This window comes from Callospermophilus lateralis, chromosome 1 (assembly GCF_048772815.1).
Source record: "Callospermophilus lateralis isolate mCalLat2 chromosome 1, mCalLat2.hap1, whole genome shotgun sequence".
Lineage (NCBI taxonomy): Eukaryota > Metazoa > Chordata > Mammalia > Rodentia > Sciuridae > Callospermophilus > Callospermophilus lateralis.
Window position 1 is genome coordinate 145,757,826 of NC_135305.1, and position 24,116 is coordinate 145,781,941.

General features: G+C 52.6%; 1 protein-coding gene across 1 annotated transcript in view; it reads left to right on the forward strand.

Moving 5' to 3' along the window:
- The window catches only part of Svop (SV2 related protein), an 84,796-nt gene extending 61,273 nt beyond the window's left edge, over nucleotides 1-23,523 (forward strand). Inside the window, exons 7-16 of the mRNA XM_077105228.1 lie at nucleotides 2,102-2,165; nucleotides 4,750-4,875; nucleotides 6,600-6,728; nucleotides 8,105-8,178; nucleotides 10,106-10,182; nucleotides 14,220-14,327; nucleotides 17,489-17,600; nucleotides 18,440-18,521; nucleotides 20,319-20,408; nucleotides 22,016-23,523. Coding sequence (XP_076961343.1) covers nucleotides 2,102-2,165; nucleotides 4,750-4,875; nucleotides 6,600-6,728; nucleotides 8,105-8,178; nucleotides 10,106-10,182; nucleotides 14,220-14,327; nucleotides 17,489-17,600; nucleotides 18,440-18,521; nucleotides 20,319-20,408; nucleotides 22,016-22,222 — 1,069 coding nt within the window. The 3' untranslated portion in view covers nucleotides 22,223-23,523. The remainder of the gene's footprint in view (nucleotides 1-2,101; nucleotides 2,166-4,749; nucleotides 4,876-6,599; nucleotides 6,729-8,104; nucleotides 8,179-10,105; nucleotides 10,183-14,219; nucleotides 14,328-17,488; nucleotides 17,601-18,439; nucleotides 18,522-20,318; nucleotides 20,409-22,015) is intronic.
- Nucleotides 23,524-24,116: the final 593 nt, after the last annotated feature.

The following is a 24,116-nucleotide window of genomic DNA, read 5'->3' on the forward strand; positions in this document are numbered from 1 at the left end:
TTTACTTTATTTTATTTTGAGACAAGGCCTTACCAAGTTGCTAAGGCTGGCCTCCAACCTGCCATCCTCCTGCCTCAGCCTCTGCAGTAGCTGGCTTTACAGGCTGCACAACCACACCCAGCTCAGCTTAAAATTCTTAGGAGCGATCTCAGCTAAGAGTTCAGACAGAGAGACTGAGACATGGAGAGACGGAAACAGAGAGCAAACCCCAGGCAGAAAGGGGGACAAACAGAAATGGGTCCTGGGAAGGAGGACTAGAGGCATTTGCTTTCCTCTGGTCTGAACTTTCCTCTGAAGCTGGAGAACATTCTCCCTGCTCTGGACAGAGGAGCCCTTGGTCAGAACGCAGAGGCTGAGGCAGGAGGGTGGCATTTAACCAGTGCCTCAATCTCGGTGGCATTGCTGAGGTCCCCAGAAACCTGAGGCTGGGATTCCTGTCCTCATGACTAGGGGGCGTGTCCTGGGGAGAAGCCGTAAAAGGGTGGGGGAAAGGTCAAGGGAGGGGGTGCGTGGTCAGAGGTGGTCTGGGCTCCACCGAACAGTCTGCCCACCTCCCGGGGTGTCCAACATGCTCTGGTTAACCACAGTGACCCCCAGTGACCCCGGCGCGTGTTTCTTGTCACCTCTTGGTGTGCACATGGAGCCAAGGTAAAGTGAGGTGTGGGTCGGTGGGAGGGGCTCCTTGAGGTTTGTTGGACTCATATTTGGCCCAGTTTAGGTGGCTCCATCTCTCTGGAAACACTACTTTCGTTTCCCTCTTCCGACACAGGTAGAACCATTTCCGGTTAATACACTGGGAGTCTGGTTTGGTTTTTAGGTACTGGAGATTGAACCCAGGGGTGCATTCCCACTGAGCTATGAACCCAGCCCTTTTTATTCTTTTCTTTTCAGACAGAGTCTCGCTAAGTTGCCAAAGCTGGTCTGGGACTCAGGAGCCTCCTGCCTCAGCCTCCCCCGCCCTGGGATGACAGGCCCCAGTGGCTGAACCTGGCCACCCCACCCCCACTCTTTAAGAGGGGCCGGGAGACACCCCACGTGGGTGGGAGACGTGGAGAAGAGAAGGCCAATGGAAGGGGAAGGCAGGGTGGGCAGCTCTCCTTCTGGGCCCAGCATGCCAGAAGGCTGAGGAAGGTAGATAGAGAATAGATAGTGCCTAGACTGCTCAGGACAGAGAGAGGTGGACGGAGACAGAGGAGGAGGGACGGTAGGGGTAGATGAGAAGGAGAGGGGAGCGCACTCCCCTGTAGTAGGACTAGTAGGACATTAAGTAGTAGATGTAAAAGGAATGACAGAAACCCTGGAACACAGCGTGGTCAGAGGTGATTCAGGCAGAAGCAGCCGTGAGCTAAAGCCGGTGGGGAATACTGGATATTGGCTCGACCTCCAAATATTCCCCCAATGTGTTTATTAGTGCCAAATGGGGGGAGAATGATTGCGTAGGTGGAGAAATTTGTCAGACACCAACTTGGTGTCCGGATGAAAATTAAGGTCCCCAGTGATGGGGAGGGCTGACGTCACATGCCCCTCACACGATGTGCCAGGAAGACCCAGCCTTGTATCTGGCGTTGCAGCCAAGAAAACGCAGCCAGGCCTCGATGGAGTGAGGACGAGGGCGTCCTCCGGAACAAAAGGCCGAACTCCTCAAGATCACGAGGCTAGAGGCCTGACCTGACCCCGTACCCCGTTTCCCCCAGGCTCACTGGGCTGCAGGTAGGACCGAGCGGATGTGCTTAGAAATCTGAGCATCACTTAGGGAGTTAGTGAACGATGCACCTTCAGCCTGGAGACACACGCCTGTCGTCCCAGCCTCTTGGGAGGCTGAGGCAGGAGGATCGCAAGTTCCAAGCCAGCCTCAGCAACTTAGCAAGAATCTATCTCTAAATAAAATATAAAAAGGCCTGGGGATGCACCCCTGGGTTCAATCCTCAGGACCAAAAAGAAAAAGAAAAGAAAAATGCAGTTTCAGGGCCCACCCCTGTGAGTCACCATCCCAGGACATTCTGGCAGGAAACCATGATCATCCACAGAGGAACGTCATCTCAGAAACTTTAGCAGTCGTCCCGCCGGGTCCTGACCTTCACTCTCTTCTCTTTGCTTGCAGGGTGACACTGTATGCCGAGTTCCTTCCCATGAAAGCCAGGGCCAAGTGTATTTTGCTGATTGAGGTAAGGAGGGTGGGGGATGGGCCTCTAGAAGAGGCTGGCTCTCTGGCAGGTGATTCACAGGTGTCCTGAGACAGGGGACTGGGCTGGGGATGTGGCTCCAGCGGTAGCGCGCTCGCCTGGCATGCGTGCAGCCCGGGTTCGATCCTCAGCACCACATACAAAGAAAGATGTTGTGTCCGCCGATAACTAAAAAATAAATATTAAAATTCTCTCTCTCTCTCTCCCCCTCTCTCTTTGAAAAAAAAAAAAAAGATATTCTGAGACAGGGGACAAGGGAAAAGGACTTTAAAAAAATTAACAGACTCAGTAGGCGAAGACTCAGAGGGACCCCCCACATCGATTCTGACGGGCTGTTCTGCAGTCTGGACACACTCTATGATTGACAGGAAAATTAAATCAACTGTCCCTTTAAAAAAAATGGTGGCAGTCAGGTGGTATGTCCTTATTCAATTGGAAATGGCTTTTACCTAAGAATAGGCGTTGAATGACACCTTGAATGGACCAAACTCCTGTCCCCCGCTCTTATCATCGCCCACCACCCCTGGTTTTCCCCAGACTGGTACACATCTTGTGAGTGATCTCTGTCCTTGGTCACCCCCATGGGCTGGGGGGGCCTTGAAACTCTCCTGGTCCAGCCAGTCCCACCTGCCCTCCTGCTTCCTGGGCTTGTGGCCCAATTCCAACCATGACCTGAAGGATCTCAGGGCAAACACACGGCTTTCCAACAGCCCTCCACACAGGGGCAAAGGGATTGATTGGCCTCTGCTGGACACGGACGTCCACGGTATTGATTCTGAAGCCCCTGGGACCTCCTCTGTCACTGTGACCCCAACGACAGTGTTGTTCATGTGACCCCAAGGCCAGGTTATCCATCCTGGCACCATGCGCTCCTGACCAGCTGGGGTGGGAGTCACTGGTCTACACTGGATGAACCAGTTGTTTAAATAGAGAAATGCATCTGGGTCCCCCTGATCCTGGGCTCCAACTAGCCCTTGTCACCTGACACCCCCTTCTCTCTCAGGATCCCTCAGAGCTTCCCGTGATCCAGCAGCTAAAGCGTTCTAAGTTGCTGAGGCTGGCCTCGAACTTGTGATCCTCTTGCCTCAGCCTCCGGAGGAGTTGCTGGAATGACAGGGGTGCGCCACCACGGAGCTGGTTAAGGACCAGGCGTTTGAAGTTGTAGAGGGGTTCCAGCAAGGGACAGTAATGAAGGCACCCTTTATTACTGCAGGGTGTCACCACCCAGGGCCTGTAAGGACAAAGGGACAGAGTAGTTAGCAGCCCAGAGTGCTGTCTGGTGAAGGCTCTGGAGAGGGGCCGTGACCCCCTGAGGGGTGCAGCCAGCGCTGCAGGGAGGGGGCCAGAGGAGTGAGGGGCCTCAGCCTCTCTCCTGCCCTCCCTCTCCTAGGGGCTCCCCGGGGCTGCACTCAGGGAAGACTGCGGATGGCTTTGGGGCAAAGAGGTGCGCAGTGACTTGCAGAGACATGGAGCAAGCCCACAGGAAGGGACCAGCCCATCCTGTGCAGGATGCCGGGCACCACGGGGCAAGGGGGGTGGACGGACCCGATGACAGAACAGTGTGTCCGTGTGTCATGCTCTGTGAGTGGCAGCATCACGCACAATAGCTGAGACACAGGAGCCAGGCACAGGTCCATCCGTGGATGCCAAAGAGGAAAAATGTGGTCCATCCACACAGGCGGATTTTTTTTTTTTTTTGGTACCAGGGGTTGAACCCAGGGGCACTTATCCACTGAGCCACATCCCCAGCCCTTTTTTGCATTTTTATTTAGAGACAGGGTCTCACTGAGTTGCATAGGGCTTTGGTAAGTTGCTGAGGTTGGCCTTGAGCTTGCCATCCTCCTGCCTCAGCCTCCTGAGCCGCTGAGATGATAGGTGTGTGCCCCTGCACCCAGCCTAATAGGATATTATTCAGTCTTAAAAAGGAAGGAGATTCTGATGTGTGCTACAACTTAGATGAACCTTGAGGACATGACGCTCGGTGAAGGAAGCCAGAAACAAGTAAACAAATATTGTATGATTCCACTTCGATGAGTAGTTAGACTAGGCAAAGTCATGATAAAATAGTGAGCGTCGGGGCTGGTGGGAGGGCCAGGAGCTCCTGTTTCATGGATGTAAAGTTTTTGTTTTACAAGATGGAAAGAGTTCTGGAGACAGACGGTGCATTGGTTGTACAGTTTGAAAGTATTTCATAAAACTGAGCCATACTCTTAAAAATAGTTACAATGGGAAATTTTATATTACACGTATTTTGCAAAAAAAGAAAAAAGGAAAAACCCTAAACCCAAAACCTCTCAATGCGCCCACTGACATCACATAATATTGAGCCTATTATCCGCTCAGCCTGAGCTGCTAAGCTGCGCATCCAGCAGGATATGCAAATACAATGCAAATGTCATGCAAATACCATGCAAATACCATAGGTGTGGGCAGGACCCTGGGAAGGTGGACAGCCCCAAGGCCCTAGCCCAGCCCTCTGGGCCGCAGGAAAAGGTGGCCATCCTGACCTTGCTGACCCCAGGGACCCCTCCCCAGCTCACAACTGACCCCGATTCTCCTGTGCCAGGTCTTCTGGGCCCTCGGGACGGTGTTCGAGGTCATCCTGGCGGTGTTCGTGATGCCCAGCCTGGGCTGGCGTTGGCTGCTCATCCTGTCGGCCGTCCCGCTCCTTCTCTTTGCCGTTCTGTGCTTCGTAGGTATCTTTAGGAGATCTCCTTCCCTGCCTCGCACTTGACTGTATTTGGTGGAAAGCCGGTGGCGGACAACACCAAGGCCACCTTTAAAATTTGTTTTTTGAAATCGGGAAATGAGATAAGGGAACAAGGCATGAGGTAGCCCCAGTTCGGGGTGATAGATTTCCTCCAGACAGACACTTCTGGGGTGTTCTCCTGGAAGACACCTGGGGTTAGGGGAATAATTGGCCCCATAGTTGCCAGATCCACACTTAACAGTGACGATAGGGTTCATTGGAATTCTTAAGCTATAAGTGACTGACACCTAATTCACACTGGCTTGAGTAAAACAAAGGGGTGGATGCATGACAGGATTAAATATCTGGCTTCAGGCATGGCTGGATCCAGGAGCTCAAATTAGCGCTGCATATGGCGAGATCAAGCCACACACTCCCCATTTCATGCACAAAGCACTTTACTACCAGTGGAGTCTCAAAATAAGCTGATAGATGAACAGATCTCATGTATGGTAAATGCTACAATAATTCATGGAAACAACAATGGGTATTAATGATTCTGGGTTTAACTGTGTGGCCATCTCTGTGCCAGGCCCTCTACATGTATTATTATTCCTCCCTGTAACCACAGGAGGCAGGACTGATGAACCTCTACATTAACTAGGGGGGCAGATAAAGCCCACAAACTTTGTACCTTAACACAATAGAAGTTTATTTCTCACTAACATACCAGTTGAAAATGAGCGTTCTGGATGGCCAGTGGGATTCTAGACCCAGGTTTTCTTTACAGCTTGGGGCTCTGCCATCTTCCAGGGCTTTGGAGTCTTCTACATGCAGATAGTAGACGAGGAAGGGAAAGTGGAGATTGCAGGCTTCATTCTTGAAAATCCTGGTGCCAGGATACTTTACTTACATGCTATTGGATAAAAGAAAGTCACATGGGCTCACCTAGCTGCAAAGGAAGCTGGGAAATGTAGTCCATGGCTGGGTGGCCACATCCAGTGACAATTCTGCACTTTGTTAAAGGAAGCATGAACTTTGGTGGGCATTGACTAATCTCTGCCACAACCCACTTTACAGCTGAGGAAACTGAGTCCCAGAGCGTCCAGCGGACTTGTCAAAGGACCTACCACAAGTAAACAGTGGAACTCAAATCTGAGCCAGATCTTATGGCTGTTGGCCTTGTGCTTTCTCTGCTGTACCTGCGGGAGCAGGTTACCATGACTTCATTTGACAGAAAGGGGTTGACCTGGCCACTTGGAGTTGGCACTCCATTAGGCTTTTTCTCTCTCTTTCTCTGAGTTTGCAAGATGATGCTCAACACGGGTGAGATAGTGCCTTGAGAATTGGGGGTGACATTTTTGATGGTGGTCACAATTTAATTCAGCCCTCCCAGCACCAAATAATAATAGGAGGTGACAGTAATAACTCCAATAATCCAGGGGGCTCCGAGCCACACACTTTGCATAGATTATCCCATTTAGTGCTCTCAGCAACCTTACGTGGTTGGATCTTTTATGACCCCCATTTTATGGGGGAGGAAATGGAAGCACAGAGAGGTCAAGGCATTGCCTAGGACCACACAGCCCATAAAATAGCAGAGTCAGCATTTGAAGCCAGGTCTGTGGCTCCGGAGTCCCCAGTTTGGCGACCTCACCCTCAGATGAGAGCCGGGGGCTGGGAAGTTCCCCCCTAACCAGCCATGCCTGGGTCTCCTGTGCCTGCAGTGGCTGCCAGAGAGCGCGCGGTACGATGTGCTATCCGGAAACCAGGAGAAGGCCATTGCCACCTTAAAGAGGATAGCGACCGAGAACGGGGCCCCCATGCCGCTGGGGAAGCTCGTCGTCTCCAGGCAGGTCGGTGCCTGGGGCCGGCCGGGGCATGCATGTCTGTGTGCGTGCAGGGGAGCGTGTACGGGGGACACCGTGTGCGCATGTCCGTGTGTGGGCAGGCACGTGGGAGGGCGCATGTATCCAGGTATCCAGGGTGGGGTCTGCTCACGCGTGTGCGTGTGTGTGCGCGTGCACATGGAGTAGGGGGTGGTGCAGAGGCAGAATTTGACAACTCCAATCTTTGCGTCCTCTGCCAAGTTGTAAAAATGCTACGCGGACAGGTTAGCCCATGGTAGGAGGTGCCAACTGCTGAAGGTCCTGTTACTGCCTCGGCTTCGGGTCTGCCTTTCAGGACTGATGAAGTCCAGCTAGTGAATGTGATTGATGGGCCACGGTTGGGCAGTAACATCGTTATATGCTGGGGATGTGGGGGACGTGGTAGAGTGCTTGCCTCGCACGGGCAAGGCCCTGGTCTCATCCCCAGCACTAAATAATAAGAATAAGAATATAAAAGCTGGACACAGTGTGCATGCCTGTAATCCCAGCAGCTCTGGAGGCTGAGGCAGGAGGATCACAGGTTGGAGTCCAGCCTCAGAAACTCAGTGAGACCCTGTCTTAAAATAAAAAGAGCTGGGATGTGGCTCCGTGGTGGAATGCCCTTGGGTTCAATCCCTAGGACTGAAAAAAAAAAAAAAAAAAGTACAAAGATATTTTTATTTGTGAAGACAGGGCTTGTAGGTGAACTAAGTGACCTATTATCTGTGTGCTGTTTTCATTGTTACCATGTTTAAATAGTGAGCATTTCTCAAGCTGCTCCTAGGAAAAACATGTACGTGAACTACATCAAAGAAGAGCATGATCATGGTCCTAGAGTGTTTTTAAGGGAACACTGTAAAGCAAAGACTTGATGAGTTCTTGGATACGATGAATCATGAATCTCATGACATTGGCAAATGGGTCATTTAGCTCATCTGTCTCGGAGGATTGTCCTGTGGTGGGTTGGCTTGTAGGTACCTTATTGTCACCTTGACCTAGAGGTAGCTTTGGAGGAGGAAGTGTGTGTGTGTGTGTGTGTGTAGGCGCATGTGCGTGCCTGTGCATGAAATGCTTGCACACCCTTGGAGTAGATTCCCACACCCTGGGTCCATGGGACTCCCTGAGGAACCTCGTGGGGGCCGACTGCAGGCTCCAGGTCAGAATGGACCTTCTGGACCTTGCACAGTCCCAGTTGGAGGGGGTTGAGGCTGGCTGCGGTCGGTTGAGTCCCGGGTCCTCAGCATGATAGTCCTGCCCACAGAAGCTCCCTCCCAGCACTGGGGTGTACACAGGGTCAGGCCACCAGCCAGAGCCTCACACAGCTGGAGGGGGGACAGTAAACACATGTCCTTGTCTTGAAACAGGAAGACCGAGGCAGGATGAAAGATCTTTTCACACCCCACTTTAGATGGACAACCTTGCTGCTGTGGTTTATATGGTAAGAGCTGCATGGCGACTGCTTTGGCCCTCCCGCACCACTGACCGGGCCTGGAATCGGCTTTTGTATTAATGTGATGCACAGAGAATGCTTCCATCGCAGGCAGCAGATCTTGTTTTTGTTTTTGGTTTGGTTTTGGTTCCAGAGCCTGAACCCAGGGTGCTGAAACACTGAGCCACGTCCTCAGCACCTTTTATATTTTATTTAGAGCCAGCATCTCATCCAAGTTGCTCAAGGCCTTGCTAAGTTGCCGAGGCTGTCTTTGAACTTGGATCCTCCTGCCTCAGTCTCCTGAGCCACTGGGATTATAAGCGTGGGCCACCTTGCCAGGCTCAAACTCGATATCTTTTAAACGGAAATCTTATTTTTTAAACAAGGGCTGGAGGTATAGCTCAGTGGTAGATCTCTTGCCTAGCAAGGTTAGGCCCTGGGTGAAATCTTTAGTACTACAAAAAAACGATTAAAAACATTTTATGTATCTGTTTTGAAGGAAAACACCTTAATTGCAGGCCATAGATAAAAGGTACTATCAAAGTTAAATATAGTAAGCTGGGCACAGTGGCACAGGAAGCTGAGGCAGGAGGATTGCAAGTTCAAAGCCAGCCCCAGCAACTCAGTGAGGCCATAAACAACTTTATGAAACTCTGTCTCAAAATAAAAAAAGGGCTGGGGATATGGCTCAGTGATTAAGTGTCCCTGGATTCAATCCTCAGTGCAAAAAAAAAAAAAAAAGTTAAATATGGTAAAAAGCAACTATGTTGAGCTTTGAAGCAAGGAGTCTCTATATTTAAGAGACAGAGACTGGGGGGCAGTGGAGATGTTATGGATGTATCCGCCCACACACAACACTGAGATGTAATCAAAAGAATCTAAAGGAAATTTAAAAGAGAATTTTCACAATAAGAGTTAATAAGCCAGGCACTGTGGTGCACGCCTGTCATCCCAGCAGCTGGGGAGTCTGAGGCAGGAGGATCTTGAATTCAAAGCCAACCTCAGCAACAGCGAGGCACTAAGCAACTCAGGGAGACTCTGTCTCTAAATAAAGTACAAAACAGGACTGGGGATGGGGCTCAGTGGTCAAGTGCCCCTTGGTTCAATCCCTGGTACCCCCCCCCCAAAAAAAGTTAATATGCATGATCTGTTAGTGTTCTCTCCGACTCCATTGCCTTGGGTACCACTGGTGGTACATGGTCCATAGTTTGAGAACCAGGATTTGGTCGACCATTCTTGGAACTTCCAGTTCTGACTCTGTTCAGTTTTTCTTAAACAACAACCATAGGAAGGGGCCTGATGGGGAGATGTCTGCAGAGAGCAATCATCTGAATCACCTTTCAGCCACCCTGTCAGCTAGCTTTGTACCAAGTCGTGAGCACCATGGCATCGACAGTGTGGAAAACCGGCTCAGGCTTCACGTGCTTTTTCAAACCAGTTCCCAGCTTTCCTGTCCACCTTTGAGCACTGCTGTCATGATTAGCAGGGCAGTGTCCCCTCAGTGGCCAGTTACAGAGGAGAGAGAAAAAAAATAATACACAGAGCCAGGGTCCAGCGGCCCCCACACTGAGCTGAATCCATTCACCAAGCCCATGTAAGTGTGGAGGGAGCCAGATTTTTCAGGAGGTTGGCTGGAGCGGAGAGCACCTCCCTATTCAGCAGCTAGCCAGTTGGGTGGACAGCCCTGGGGGGAGGCGTGTGTCTGGGTATGATGCTGCTGACCTTTCAAAGGGCACAGAATCGATTCCTTGGATGACGTCACCTGCTCACTTGGTACCTGTCGTCTTCCTGCTCAGGGTCTTCAGGAAGGCACTCAAAGACTCAGCATGGCCCACAGACGCCCCCTAAGCGGGTGGACGCGGATCCTTCCCAAGGGTGTGGGGGGAGAGGTCTGGTGCCCTGCCGAGCTCTTCACCTCCTTGCTCCCTCCTGGCAGGTTTTCCAATGCCTTCTCTTACTACGGCTTAGTTCTTCTCACCACGGAGCTCTTCCAGGCCGGGGACGTCTGCAGCAGTGAGTACTGGGATTTCCTCGCCAGCCCCTCCCCTGCCCCCGCCCAGCAGGCGCGCGCGCTCGCACCTGCTCCCTTGTACACCAGTGGCTGTCCTCTCTCAGCCTGGCCTGGCACAAACTGTGGCCTCCAAGATACTGCAGAGAAACCCAGATTGTTGTTGAAAGCTTGGTCCTTGTCCCCAGTGCCAATCCAGTAATGAGGACACTGTTTTGAGAAAAAGGAGAAAGAAGTTTTATTGCTTTGTTAGCCAAGGAGAGACCAGGGGACTGCACAGCAGAGGCTGTGATTCTGCCCAAAGGGCAACAGGGGTGTTTTGTGTTTGTTTGTTTTTTAAAGAGATGATTCAAAAGCTACATTCTCTGTGATTCACTTGTTAATTTGGGAGATGGGCATTTCTGAGACCTTCTGGTGCACCCCCAAGTCTGAATTCCTTTGTTGTGGAGTGAGGTGCGTGTGCGCTCCAGGACACGGAACTCTGCCTTGGCTGGGGAAGAAAGGCGACCCTGTTTTCAGGGAGATTAGGGACAGGGAAAGATTCGGTAGCAGTAGAGAGTGTGGAAGAGAAAGTAACAGGTCTTTTCAAAAATAAATTGTAAGCCAGTCGCGCCTGCATCCCAGAGGCTCCAGAGACTGAGGCAGGAGGATCGTGAGTTCAAAGCCAGCCTCAGCAACAGCCAGGTGCTACACAACTCAGTGAGACGCTGTCTCTAAATAAAATACAAAAGAGGGCTGGGGATGGGGCTCAGTGGTGGAGTGCCCCTGGGTTCAATCCTGGACACCCCAAAAAAGTATTAAAAATCAATAAGTGGCAGTGGCAGAGCAGCAAGGGCTATATTCAGTGCATAAGGTGGACCACCATTACCAGGTGATCTGGTCATGATGGAGCCCACATTACAGTCTCATTTTAGGTCACGGTGGGGGGTCCTGAGGTTAGCACATCAACGTTTTAGTTTATTTTAGTGGACAGCAATTCATGAATCTGGCAGTGCCAGTGGTTTGGGCTTCGCTAAAGGGATACAAGGAGAAAACTTTTAGAAGTGTCAGAAAACCAAAGGGCAACAGATTTAGGTTTCAGATCTAACTGAGGGAGTAGGAATGTGACTCTGTTAGGATTCCACCTTAGCATGCCTGAGGCCCTCCGTTCAATTTTTGGCAACACACACATACTCATACACACACACACGCACACACACAATTTTTGTTTTTTAAATAAAATTAAAGATCTAATTGCTGAGCATGGTGGTGCACATCTGCAATCCCAGCGACTCAGGAGGCTGGGGCAGGAGGATCACACGTTGGAGGACAGCCTCAGTAATTTATGGAGGTCCTAGGCAACTTAGTAAGATTTTATCTTTAAAAAAAACAAAAAGGACTGGGGATGTGGCTCAGTGGTAAAGTGCCCCTGTGTTTAATCCCCAGTAACAAAACTAAGAATGAAAAAGATCTAATCTGCTTTTCTTGGTGTAGAGTTGGGGAAAACCCCATGAAAGGGTATCCCCATGGACAGCGCCCAGGAGGCGCCCCCGGGTAGAAAAGGGCTGAGAGAACCAAAAGTGGAATGGAAAGCAGATTGGTTGTCTAAAGTCACTTTCCCGAGAGGGTTAAAACCCGGGAATGTCCTTGTCAGTCCCCTAGGCCCTTTCCTATTGGCTGCTGTGACTCAAAACCGACCCCTTTCAAAGTTCAGTTTGACTCTAAGCAGCCAGGTCAGCGGGGCTGGTGCCGGAGCAGGTGCACCGGGCAGGTGCACGGGGCAGGTGCAGGGGGCAGGTGCAGGGGGCAGGTGCACGGGGCAGGTGCAGGGGGCAGGTGCACGGGGCAGGTGCAGGGGGCAGGTGCACGGGGCAGGTGCAGGAGGCAGGTGCAGGAGGCAGGTGCAGGGGGCAGTTGCACAGGGGCAGGTGCGGGGGGGGGGGGCAGGTGCACAGGGCCGGTGCAGGGGCCGGGGCAGGGGGCGGGCCAGAGCAAGACCTCCCCTTTACGTAACCTCAGGCGCTCACAGGAGCTTGACCAGGACGGCGATTGGTTACCGTGAGCCGATGGCGGGAGCGGATGGTTGCTGATTGGTTCCGCTGTGTTTCTTTTTGCTACTAGGATCCCAGTGCGCTGGGGCAGCTTGGCCTCGTGGCCTCCCGATTAACCTTTCCCAACTGCCCTTGAGGTGAATATCACCTGTGGTTAAAATTGACCTTTGTCAATCCCCTGAGGAGCCCAGGAAGTACATCCACCCACAGAATCAGGTTCCTAATTGTCTTCAGAGCTTTCCCAGTTCTCTTTCTGATACTAAGCTTCCATAATCCTGGTTAATGGTGTTGTTTATTGTAGCTCAGTGGTAGAGCTTGGGTTTAGCATGCACAAGGACCTGGGTTCAAGTCTCAGAACAACAACAAGATTTTTTCTTATTGGTGGAAGGATTTGATTAGACAGTGGGGTCCCATGGAGGTCTGGAGGGTAGGAGCCGGGGCTCCAATCTCCAGCAACACACACACACACAAAAAAAAAAACAATTTTTAAATCAAGATCTAATTGCAGGGTAGAGTCAGTTGCACACTTGTAATCTCAGCGACTCAGGAGGCTGAGGCAGGAGGATCACAAATTGGAGGTCAGCCTCAGTAATTTAGGAATGCCCTAAGCAACTTAGCAAGACCCTACCTCCAAATAGGACTGGGGGTATATCTCAGGGGTAAAGTGCTCCTGAGTCCAATCCCTCCTTCTGATTCTTGTGTGGAGGCTCAATCAACATCTGAGTCCATTCCCACTCCTGACCTCCCCAACAACCCTGTCCTGTGTTGAAGATTGAACACACAGAAATATTGAGGGAAGAGCAAAAAGTTTTATTGAAAGGACAGAACAGAGGTAGTAGCCTCCTCTGGAGATGGGCTGGGACCCAGAACTGTGCCGGGGAGTGGGGAAGTCCTGTCCCTGTTACAGATTTCAGATTTCCTGTTTCTTATGTCCCATCCTCCTCTTATCTGGCCTTCTTGACCAAAAGGTGGGGAAGGAGCCTCCCAGGGGTACAGACAGGAAGGGAGTGGCCCTGGGGACATTCATTCATGACTGTGTGTTGGAGGAAGGGGAGGTGTCCTGAAGGTATTAGCATTTAATTGCCTTTCCCTTCCAGCCAGCCCCCATCTTCTCCACCAACCCACCGGATCATCTGTGGACACTGGCTGCCTTTTGCACCCCACCTTGGCACCAAAAATCAAAATAAAAAAGATCTAATTGGCTTTTATTAGCTCTGCAGAAAAGCCTTTAGCACAGAGTTGTTGCCAGAGGCCTGGTTCAGGGGTCCCAACTAATCAGGTCTGGCTACTTGCTCCCCAAAACCAAGCAGGAAAAAATCATGGTGGAAAGAAGGAGAAGAACTTGGATCAGTGTGGTCACATTGGGAGAGCAAAGTGCAACCCCGCAGCTCAGCCATGTCCTCGGGTACTGACAGGAGCTTTAGTTTAAATAGAGGAAGAACTGGGTCAGGGCCAGAGGTCTCGTCATTAAGCTGTCTTAATTACTCATTAATTATGTTCTGGCGGATTGTCCTCAGTTCTGGTTCTGAAGGAGGCTTTGTCCCTTGGGAGGGAGGGCGATTCCCACTTGCTGCTAGAGGCTCACCTGGCCCTGGAAGGGGCAGGTTCCTGTCCATGGTATCAACGCCCTGGCTGGGAGTGGGCTCATGTCCCCGTGAGACCAGGACTGAAGACCTCTAGGCACCTCTGCTGGTGTCTGAAGCAGGAGGCCATGAGTCTTGCCTGGTCTTGACGGGGGACCAGGTAAGTGAGGAACTCAGGGCTGACCCGCCTTGTTGTGCTAGTTTCCAGCTGTGAGCTGCTTAAGGGATCTGACAGGTTGACAGCTGAGCAGGTGACACAGCTTAAGGTAATAAAGGGGACGACACTAAGGAAGGGGAGACGCCAAGCTTCCTCCTGATTTTAGTCACGGGGTGGGGGGGCATCTGCTAGGCTTTTACCAAGTGTTACTGGCCTGACTCTGGGACCAGCCAAGACTCAACAGGACTCTCCCTGTCCCCCTCTTTCCCTAGTCTCCAGCCGCAAGAAGGCTGTAGAAGCCCAGTGCAGTCTGGCCTGCGAGTACCTGAGTGAGGAGGACTACATGGACCTGCTGTGGACCACCCTGTCTGAGTTCCCAGGTGAGGGCCCTAGGCCGGGTGCGGCCGGGCAGGGACGCCTGACACCATGGCATCCACTCAGCTGGGGGCGCCACCTCTGCCACCCAGAAGCAAGTCCCCGTTTCTAGGGAAGCCAGGGATTTTTTTTTTTTTTTTCAACCCTTAGCTACAAGCAGTCAAGAACTGTGATGGGCTGAGATTTTTTAAAGGGGTGGAGATTTGGCTTCGTGGCACACGGGAGATCCTGGGTTCAATCCCCAGCACTGGGGAAAAAAAAAAAAAAAACCAGAAAGAAATTCTTTGAAGCCTGACCAGTTAAGCTGCCCAGGTTCATGCATGCTAGCAGAAGACAGGAATCTCCTGGAAGAAAGCAACATGAGTGACACATTGTATCAGTTCCTCTTGCCCCAAGTCCCACACCCATGATGAAGAAGAGCCAATGGGATGCTATACATGCAATAGATTTGCAACATGGCTGAGTGTGTGAGTCCATTTGTCATTACTGTAACAAACTACCGGAGACTGGCTACTTTATAAAGAAAAGAGGTCTATTTAGCTCAAGGTTCTGGAGCTTAAGTACCAGGTTCCAGCATTGGGTTAGCTTTGGTGGGTGATATGACAGTGGTGGAAGCACATGAGAGAGGGAGAGATGACAGAGCAAGACAAGAAGCAAAAGGCACTGGGCAGGGGCAGTAGCAGCTTCCCACTGGACCCCACTCCTCAAGGTCCCGCCACCTCTCAACATCACCACACTGAGGGCCAAGCTCCCAACAATGAACCTTTGGGACATGTTCAAACCATATCCCAAACATGGCCTTGAGGAACCCCAAACCCAAATCTTTTATAATGGGCTGCTGGATGTCTGTCCATCCTTTGCTCCAAAGGGAGACATCATCTTTATTATATTACTTAGTGAACGTAGCTGCCCTCTGCACCACAAGGAGACAGTACCTGAACCTTCCAAGGCTGTTTGCTGTATACAGACAACCTTGCAATGACGGTGTGAAATGATAGTCCACTTTGAAACCAGGGCTCTGCTCCTGAGATATGCAGAGATACAAGAGACCCAGGGAGAATTGCCCACCAACACCAGGAAGATGGGAAAGGACGGAGTGGCGTCCGAAATGCAAAACGCACGTGATACAAAGGTTAGGTATCTTTTTTCCTTCAAGAGGAATAGTAATTGCAACACTAAGAATATCAATTTTTTTTTTTAAGTACCAGGGATTGAACTCAGGGGCACTTAAACACTGAGCCACATCCCAGCCCTATTTTGCATTTTATTTAGAGACAGGGTCTCACTGAGTTGCTCAGTGCCTCGCTATTGCTGAGGCTGGCTTTGAACTCGAGATCCTCCTGCCTCGGCCTCCCGAGCCTCTGGGATGACAGGCATGCGCCACCGCGAGTACTTACTGTAAACCAGGAATGGTGCCAAATGCTTTACTATACGAGCTCAGTCATCTTGTGAAGTAGTATAATTAATCCCATTTTACGAGGGAAGACGCTGAGACTTGGAGAAGTGATGACGCTTGACCACTGTAGTGGAGATGGTTCCTACAGCTCACGGCGACCAGTCTCTGCATCTCTGCGCCTCAGGGCTGTACCTCAGTGAAAAGCCTCCGTATCTCAAAGGGGGCAACTGGAAGAGCAGAGTTGATGCCCAGGAGCAGCCTTCCAACAGTGGCCGCAGGGCTTGGGGTATACACCCGGCTGCCTTGCCCACCAGGCAGGAGGGTCCACGGGGCGGGTCCTGTTGGCTCCAGGTCCTCCGGTGGAACTCGGCTCTGATGGCCGGGCACGGGAGTGACTTGCTTGAAACAGACCTTCTTGGTCATCTTCCCTCATCCCCCTGCCCACGGTCCTCCTGGTGCCTGTGTGAACAACCTCCTGAGTCTGCCCCTGGCACCTGCATCCTTGTCCCACCGTCCACTTCTGGGAAGACCCAGCCAGGACGCTGAGTGTCCCACAGCTGGCAAAGCTAAGAACTGCGTCCCTGCGCAGGGTCCAGAGTCTAACCCTGCGACGCCCCCACTTTCCTAAAACCCTTTCCTCATAGGGCGTAATAGGTGAGATTGAAGGCTCACAGGTTAAGGCTCAGCCCTGCCAATCACCACTCTGTGGTGTTCAGCGTGTGACATTTCCATGACTTTCAGCACTCACCGTTCTTGTGATTTCTCTCTGAAATGCAGATTCTTCTTTCCTTATTTATTGCTTTATATGTTTTTTTAATGCATTGGTACATCCCAACCTCCTAGCACAGTTCCTGACCACCCTATTAATCAACTATTGAATGTAAAAAATGGGACTATTGGTAGTGTTTATTTAGAGAGCTCTTTAGATGATTAAATATGATAATAGATCTAACAAGAAGTATTTCCCCCAAACATAATCATTAGTAGTAATAATGATCACTATGCAATATGGCCTCTACTGATTTAGGAAAGGTAGGGTTTTTTTGGGGGGGGTTAGTTTTTTTAGTCTCATTTAACAGATGAAGAAACTGAGGTTCAGAGTAGACCAGGGAATAGCCCAAGACCACGGGGCAAGTTAAGAGACAGATGCCGCCTTAGAACCGCGGTGTTTCTTACTCCCAGCCTGAGCATTCTGCTGCCTGGATTCAGTGAACGTTACCATTCCAGTTCTCTTTGGCACCTGTATTACCTATTGTCATGCCACAAAGTGTCACAAAGTTTAGTGGCTTAGAACACCACACTTATTATCTCCCAGTCACTTGAGTGGGTCAGCGTCTGGGGGTCGTGGCTTCCTTTGGGTCCTCTGCTTTGGCCCATCTCCCACTGCTGCAGTTAAGGAGTCGGCCAGGGCTGTGGTCTCATCTGAAAGCCCATCTGGGCCAGACTCTGCTTGCACGTGGCCCTTGTCATCGAAATCCTCTGGCTGCTGTCTGGAGGTCACCTCTGGTTCTTTGTCAGGTCACCTTCTGCAACAAGCCAAGGACGCGAGAAGAGGCCGGGGAGAGAGGGGGCGGGGGATGCCAGCAAGACGAAGCCAGTCTCGGGAACCCTGACCCCAGCAGTGGCCTCCCCTCCCCTCTTCTGTCCTTAGAAGCCAGCCACTAGCTCTGGACCACTCTCACGGGGAGGGGAGGACCAGGGTGTGCATGGCAGGGAGGGTCATTGGGATCCACAGCAGAGGCTGCCCACCATGCCCCTGCTCCCCGGCAGGCGTCCTGGTGACTCTGTGGATCATCGACCGCCTGGGCCGCAAGAAGACCATGGCCCTGTGCTTCGCCATCTTCTCCTTCTGTAGCCTCCTGCTGTCCATCTGTGTCGGGAGGTGAGTTCCCAGAGGGAGACTCACGGCTGCCCGGCAGCTGCCCAGAGCACCAGGCTCGAGGCTGGGGTCTGTGACGGGGGTGAGGGGAGCAGGGACCTTTACCCCGGATTTGCTCAGATAGCATCAAATCCAGGCTTTCCCCTCCTCTCCCAGTGAGATCACGCACAGAGCTGTCACACTTACGCAGGGATTCAGAGCGTCCCTTGGTTCAATGGAACTGACCCCGTTTCAAGTAAACCCAGTCTGATAATCGGGCATTTCTCCATTTTCCTGAATCCCAACAACCTCAGCCTCTAGAAGCGGTCGGTGCCTTCTCGTGACCTGAGAGAGCCCAGACCAAGCCCCAGGAGGGATCTATGGACCATGGAAAGCCGGGCGAGATGCAGCTGGGACCAGGAAGTGTTGGCCTTCCGGGACATGGAGTGGGACCGCCCAGGGTTGGGAATCAGGATTGTCCTATAAATACTGAATACCCGTGTCCGTTCCCTGCTCAGCTGGCTCCTGGCTCCATTCCTGACCCCCTAAGTTCCTCTCTGGGCTGATTATTTGTATCCAGTCTCGCCCCCAAACCGGGCACTACAGACGTCCCCATGTCTCAGCCTGGCACCCTGGAGAGGGTCCTGGAATATGTATACCCAGGGGGACTGTCACTACCCTGTGTGTCTACGTGTGCGTTCGATGGAGGTGACCTTTGCCCATCTGCAGGGTTTAAATTCCACCTGGAAAGGTAGGATTTTGCTGAGGGGCAGGTGTGTGTGTGTGTGTGTGTGTGTGTGTGTACGCGTGCACACACACTACACACAAATACCTGACCACCTGCTTTTTTTTCCTTTCCCCAGAAACGTGCTCACCCTGTTACTCTTTATTGCAAGAGCGTTCATTTCCGGAGGCTTCCAAGCAGCCTATGTTTACACACCTGAGGTAGGAGAAGGGTCTGGGAACGACTGGGGTGGGGTCGGTGGACCCCATAAACTGCCACCTGGCATGCTCCCGAGGAATGTGTCCTGGGGTCCAAAGGGCAACTGGGAAACCCTTCATAAAAACACCTGCTCAGCAGCAGAATCCAGATGTCACCTACCTGTGTAAACACAGAGAAAGGGCCCCACATTCTCCTCCCTGGGGACAACTCTTTCTAAGCTGTCTCTGTGGGTGCGTGTGAGCAGTCCCATTGGGCTACCGGTCACTGAGAAGAGTTTAATAAAGGGACTGGTTACACGGGTGTGGCACAGAGCCTAGGGGAACCAACGCCCCAGAGTGTACAGTGAGGTGCAGGTGCCCAGGGGACTGTCACTACCCAAAGCTGGTTGGGTGAAGAGAGAGGTGCGTGGAAATTTTTTTTTTTTTTTTTTTTTTTTGGTGGGGGAGTACCAGGGATTGAACCCAGGGGCACTTAACCCCCAAGCCACATCCCCAGGGCTTTTTATTTTTACTTTGAGATGGGGTCTTGCTAAATTGCTGAGGCTGGGTGGGATTTTTAATGGAAGGAGACAGTTGACATTTAAATCTCAGTGTCCGGTAATCAAGTTTGATTGTGACACACCAAACCCTTTCATGTACAGATGATTCACTGTGTGTGTGTGTGTGTGTGTGTGTGTTATCAGGGATTGAGCCCAGGGCTTTGCATGTGCTAAGCAAGCGGTCTACCCCTGGGCTACACCCCCAGCCGCACAGATGATTCCTGATTTCTAAATGTTCAGCTTTAGGACGGAGTGAAAGCCCTGTGCTATTCAGTAGCACCCACGCTGTGGTGTTCGGTAGGTCAGGTGTATTAAGCGCATTGTTGAGTTTTCAACTTGGAAGGGCTCTAACCCATCCTCAGGCAAGGGACCTCTGTCCATGGCTGCTCTGTGCTCTTTGGCATGGATGCCAAAGACCATCTGACCCGCACTGCCCAGCGAAACTGTAACAAATAACCCCCAACATGGAATCGGTTGATGTGAAAAGAGTTCCTCATCTGTGAAGCCGTCCAGTATGCGTGATCTAGGTTGGGGAGCAGCTTTCCATCCTGCAGTGATCAAGTGACTTTGTCCCCCAGGGGATATTTGGCACCATCTGGAGATGCATGGGGTTGTTGTAACTTGGGGCCAGGATCAGAGGCCAGAGATGATGCTGAGCTCCCTGCACAGCAGGGTCCCCATGAGAGAGGAGGACCCATCCTAACCCCCGAGGGTGCTGAGGTCGGGAACCTGCCTGCCCCAGGGTCCTGGAGTCTTCCCGGAGACAGAGGAAGCCAGTGGAGAGGACGTGTCCCCTTCTGACGATCTTGGCCTGAAAGATGCATGTCCCCCTCTCTTGGTCCAGGGACAGCTGTGCACGTGGCCACCCCGGGGGGTAAACAGAAGCTGTGTAGCACTCTCGTCTCTCTTTGTGAAATTCCTTGAAAGCCCACGGTCAGACCCTTAAGGGGAACTCGGGAGAAGTCGCAGGTGGGACCCTGTGGGTACAGAGGAGTCTCTGGGGGCCTCCCGGGGCAGGAGGAGCCCTGGACTGGGTTCTTGCCCACATCCACCCCTGGGCCTCTGCCTTGGCTGAACTTGCTGCCCACTGTGGGGTGCGATGCCCCTGCCCCCAGTCTCGCACCCCTTAACTGTGTCAGCAACACCTGGAGGGCGTGTCTGGACTTCAGGCCTGCCCGTGGGGGTGGTCACATGGGTCCTGAGCTGCAGGGGACGGAGGGAATCTCTCATCTTCCTGAGCCCACGTTTGGTTCCGTTCCAGGTCTACCCCACGGCGACGCGGGCGCTGGGCCTGGGCACCTGCAGCGGCATGGCCAGGGTGGGCGCGCTCATCACGCCCTTCATCGCTCAGGTGGGTGTCACCCGAGGGCAGGGGGGGGCTCCAGAGCCCAGGGCACAGTGAGCAGCCCCTGTCCCTCCGAGCCCTCAGCGTTCACTTCACGAGAGTGGGCCTGCCACCCGCCTGTGTGCAGGTGGGAAGGCAGAGGCACAGAGGGACAGAGGAGTCGCCGAGGTCACACAGCTGGGACCCAGACAGGGCCACAGTGGAATTCAGGTCCTTCTGAGCAGGAGACCCTTCAAGTGCCAGATGGTTTGACCCCAAGCAGTTTCGATAAGCTGGGCATCAGTGCCCTGGTGTGAGGCAGGAGGGTGGCCTGAGCCCAGGAGTGTGAGGCCAGCAAAGTCAACCAACCTACCCTCCCCCCCAATTTTGGGGATGAAAAATAACTGGATCAACGTGGGAAACTAATGTCCTAATCTCTCTTTTCAAAACTGAATTATAAGGGATACTTACACAATTTCGCAACTCTGTGTGCCTCTAAGCATTTCTGTTTAGTTTTGGGGATCTCACTAAGTCTATTGCTTTTTGAATATCCAACATTTTTTTCTGTTTTAATTGAGATAAAAGTCCTGTAATTAAAATTATTTATTTATTTATTTATTTTGGTGCCAGGGATTGAACACAGGGACACTTAACCACCTGGCCACTTCCCCAGCCCTTTTTATTTTCTTTTTATTCTGAGACAGAGTCTTGCTAAATTGCTCAGGGCCTTGCTAAGTTGCTGAGGCTGGCCTCAAACTTGCAATCCTCCTACCTCAGCCTCCCATGTTGCTGGGATTATTGACAGGCGCCACCACACTCAGCCCTCTGCCCTTCAAACAGCCATTCCCTCCATTCTCTCCTTCCCCAGTCCTTATCAGTTCTCCTTCTGCCCTCTGTCTCTGTGGATTCGCCTATTCTGGATGGTTGAAATAAATGGAATTCCAACACATGTGTTAGCCCAGTATTTCTCTGGTGCTGTTGCTGGCCACTGCCCGTCACTCCTAGCTGATGTTGGCTGTGAACCTGCCATGGGGCTGCAGAGTGCCAGGTGCTCCCAGCTGTCCTCTCACTCACGTGATAGTGCCCTTTTGCCCATTCCGCAGATGAGGAAACAGGAGTCAGCCGTGCCACGTGGCCTGCCGTGTGTTGTAAAGCTGGGAACTTGGCACAGGCCAGAGCAGAATTATGAGGAGTCCAGACTCTTGGGCTTGATGTGCTCAAGTTCAAATCCCAGCCCCATCCCTATTATCTGTATAACCCTCGGTATGCTTTTACCCTCTTTGAGCCTCAGTTTTCTCCTCTGTAAAATGGGGGTAAAGTGCTCAGCTCCCAGGGCTGTTTTGTAGAGTGCCTGTGACGATTCCTTCCTCTCTCCATCCTTTCCTTCTTTCCTTCCATCCTTCCTTTCTATGGAACCCTGGGGTGCTTAACCACGGAGCCACATCCCCCCAGACTTTTGGATATTTTATTTAGAGACAGTCTCACTAGGTTGCTTAGGGCCTTACTAAGTTGCTGAGGCTGGCTTTAACTCAGGATCCTCCTGCCTCAGCCTCCCGAGCCACTGGGATGCCAGGCATGGGCCACCATGGCCAGCCAGAGGGGATGTTCTCACCCACCTGCGTCTCCCTCCCCAGGTGATGCTGGAGTCCTCCGTGTACCTGACGCTGGCCGTGTACAGTGGCTGCTGCCTCCTGGCCGCCGTGGCTTCCTGTTTTCTGCCCATCGAGACCAAAGGCCGAGGACTCCAGGAGTCTAGCCACCGGGAGTGGGGCCAGGAGATGGTTGGCAGAGGGACACACGGTGCAGGTGTCGCCAGGTCGAACTCTGGCTCTCAGGAATAGTGACCGCTGGGGAAGCTGAGCTGCTGTCTTGGAAGCTTCAGAGCCGGGAGAGCTGGCGGAGCCCAGCCGGGCTGCTCGTGGTCACTGCCGACGTCGGGAACTCACCCGAGAAGACGGCTGGACTAACAGGGTTTTGTGTCTCGACTCCGTTTGCCGTGTTCACTGAGGCCGCCCGGGATGGGGAGGCTCTGCTCTTGGGCTTCTGTGTAGGTTTTTTTTGGAAGGCTTACCAACGACCTGTGGGTCTGCATGGGAAAACTGCCACTCGTAGGTGAGTCTGGGGGTCCTGGCAGCCAAGCAAATGCCACCCAGAGTCACCCTGTCACACCTTCAGTGAACCACCACCAAAAGATCTCTGTAGATACCGTCCAGGCCCAGACCCCTGTGACACTTGCCATCCACCAACTGGACCTGTTCAGTAGGTGTCTCCTACACCCCCCGCCCCAGGCTTTCTTCTTTGAGATGACAGGTGACCTAGGTGTGTGGCCTGAGCGGCTTGTTCTTAGACTGGGGAAATGCTCTCTTGCCCGTCAGCAGGGGTCCCCCTGACTCCCCGGGGTCTGCCCAGTGGAGGCTGGCTGGTGCACCTGCATTGGGATCCGAGCCCGGTGTCCCCACGTGGCCACCTCTGGAATCGTGTCTCTGGCTCCAGGACATCCGGACGTGTCCCTGGGAAGAGCAAGGTTTGCACCCGACGACAAACTCAGAAAGCTGTGATCCCACTCCCAGCCCAGAAATTGGGGGCTGAGGCTCAAAGGAGGAGAAATTCAAGCTCGAAGCCCAAACAGGACTCACCCCTGTAGCAGCAGCAAAGGCCACGCTCGGGCGTTCTGTACGGGTCTCCCCCTGGGCCAGCCTGAGTGGTGCCTCCTGGGGAGAGGAAGTGGCTCACTCAGGTTTCAAGGTTGGATTTTGCACCTAAGTAGAGGGCTGAGTGGGCAGGGGAACCAAAAGGACATGCCTGGGTCGGGGTCAGGGGAGCGGGAATCCCTGTCGCGCACATGCTCCTTCCTTCCTGTTTGTGGGCACCCCCCGTTGAGGGCTGTGCTGGTCCAGACCACACAGAGGCAGCTCCTGGGCTCCCACCTGTGGCACCCCCCGCGGGGATCCTGGAGCGGGAAGAGCAGGAAGGCCCGGATGTGGGAAGAGTGAGCATTTTCAGAGGAGGAGGAAGGAGGCCGTTGGGGGCTAGGTGTTGGCCTTCAGAGGAAGCCGGCTGCATCCCTCCCAGGATTGGTGGACAGGAGCCTTTTCCCCACGGAGAAGGCGGAGGACTACGGAGGGAGGAGGCTGCCGGATCCCCTCCGAGGCCAGAGAGGACCCACCCGTTGCTCGATGTCAAGGGAGCCCAATGTGTGCGTTCATCTCCTATTAAAACACGTCGGTGACGGACGAGGCGGAGCTCCCAGCCTGCTCATTTGTCATGGTGTCCCAGTGGCCGTTCAGTTTGACAGTCTTGGGAACTCTGTCCATCCGAGGAAATCTCAGCGTTTTGATAGGATGAACTCTTCCAAAAAGAGGGGGAAGTTGCACGATTGACCTGCACCATCGGGCTGGGAGTGTGTTGGGCATGACCCTGGGTTCTAAGGATGTGGAGCCTTCTTCAGGCTCAGGTCCTAGGTGGGCTGCAAACACTCCCCAGTCCTTAGAAATAGGCTGCAATCCCCCCCAGTCCAGGCTGTCCGACAGCACACAGCTTGGCAGATCTACCGTTATCTCTCTCTCTCTTTCTGACATCCACATTTTCTTGAACTCCAAGTAGCTAGAGCGCTAGTGATTTCTGGACATCTGAGTTCTCCTAGGTAATACAATCTTTCTTTTTATTTTATTTTTTTGCAGGGGTGGGGTATGGGTACCAGGGATTGAACTCAGGGGCACTCAATCACTGAGCCCC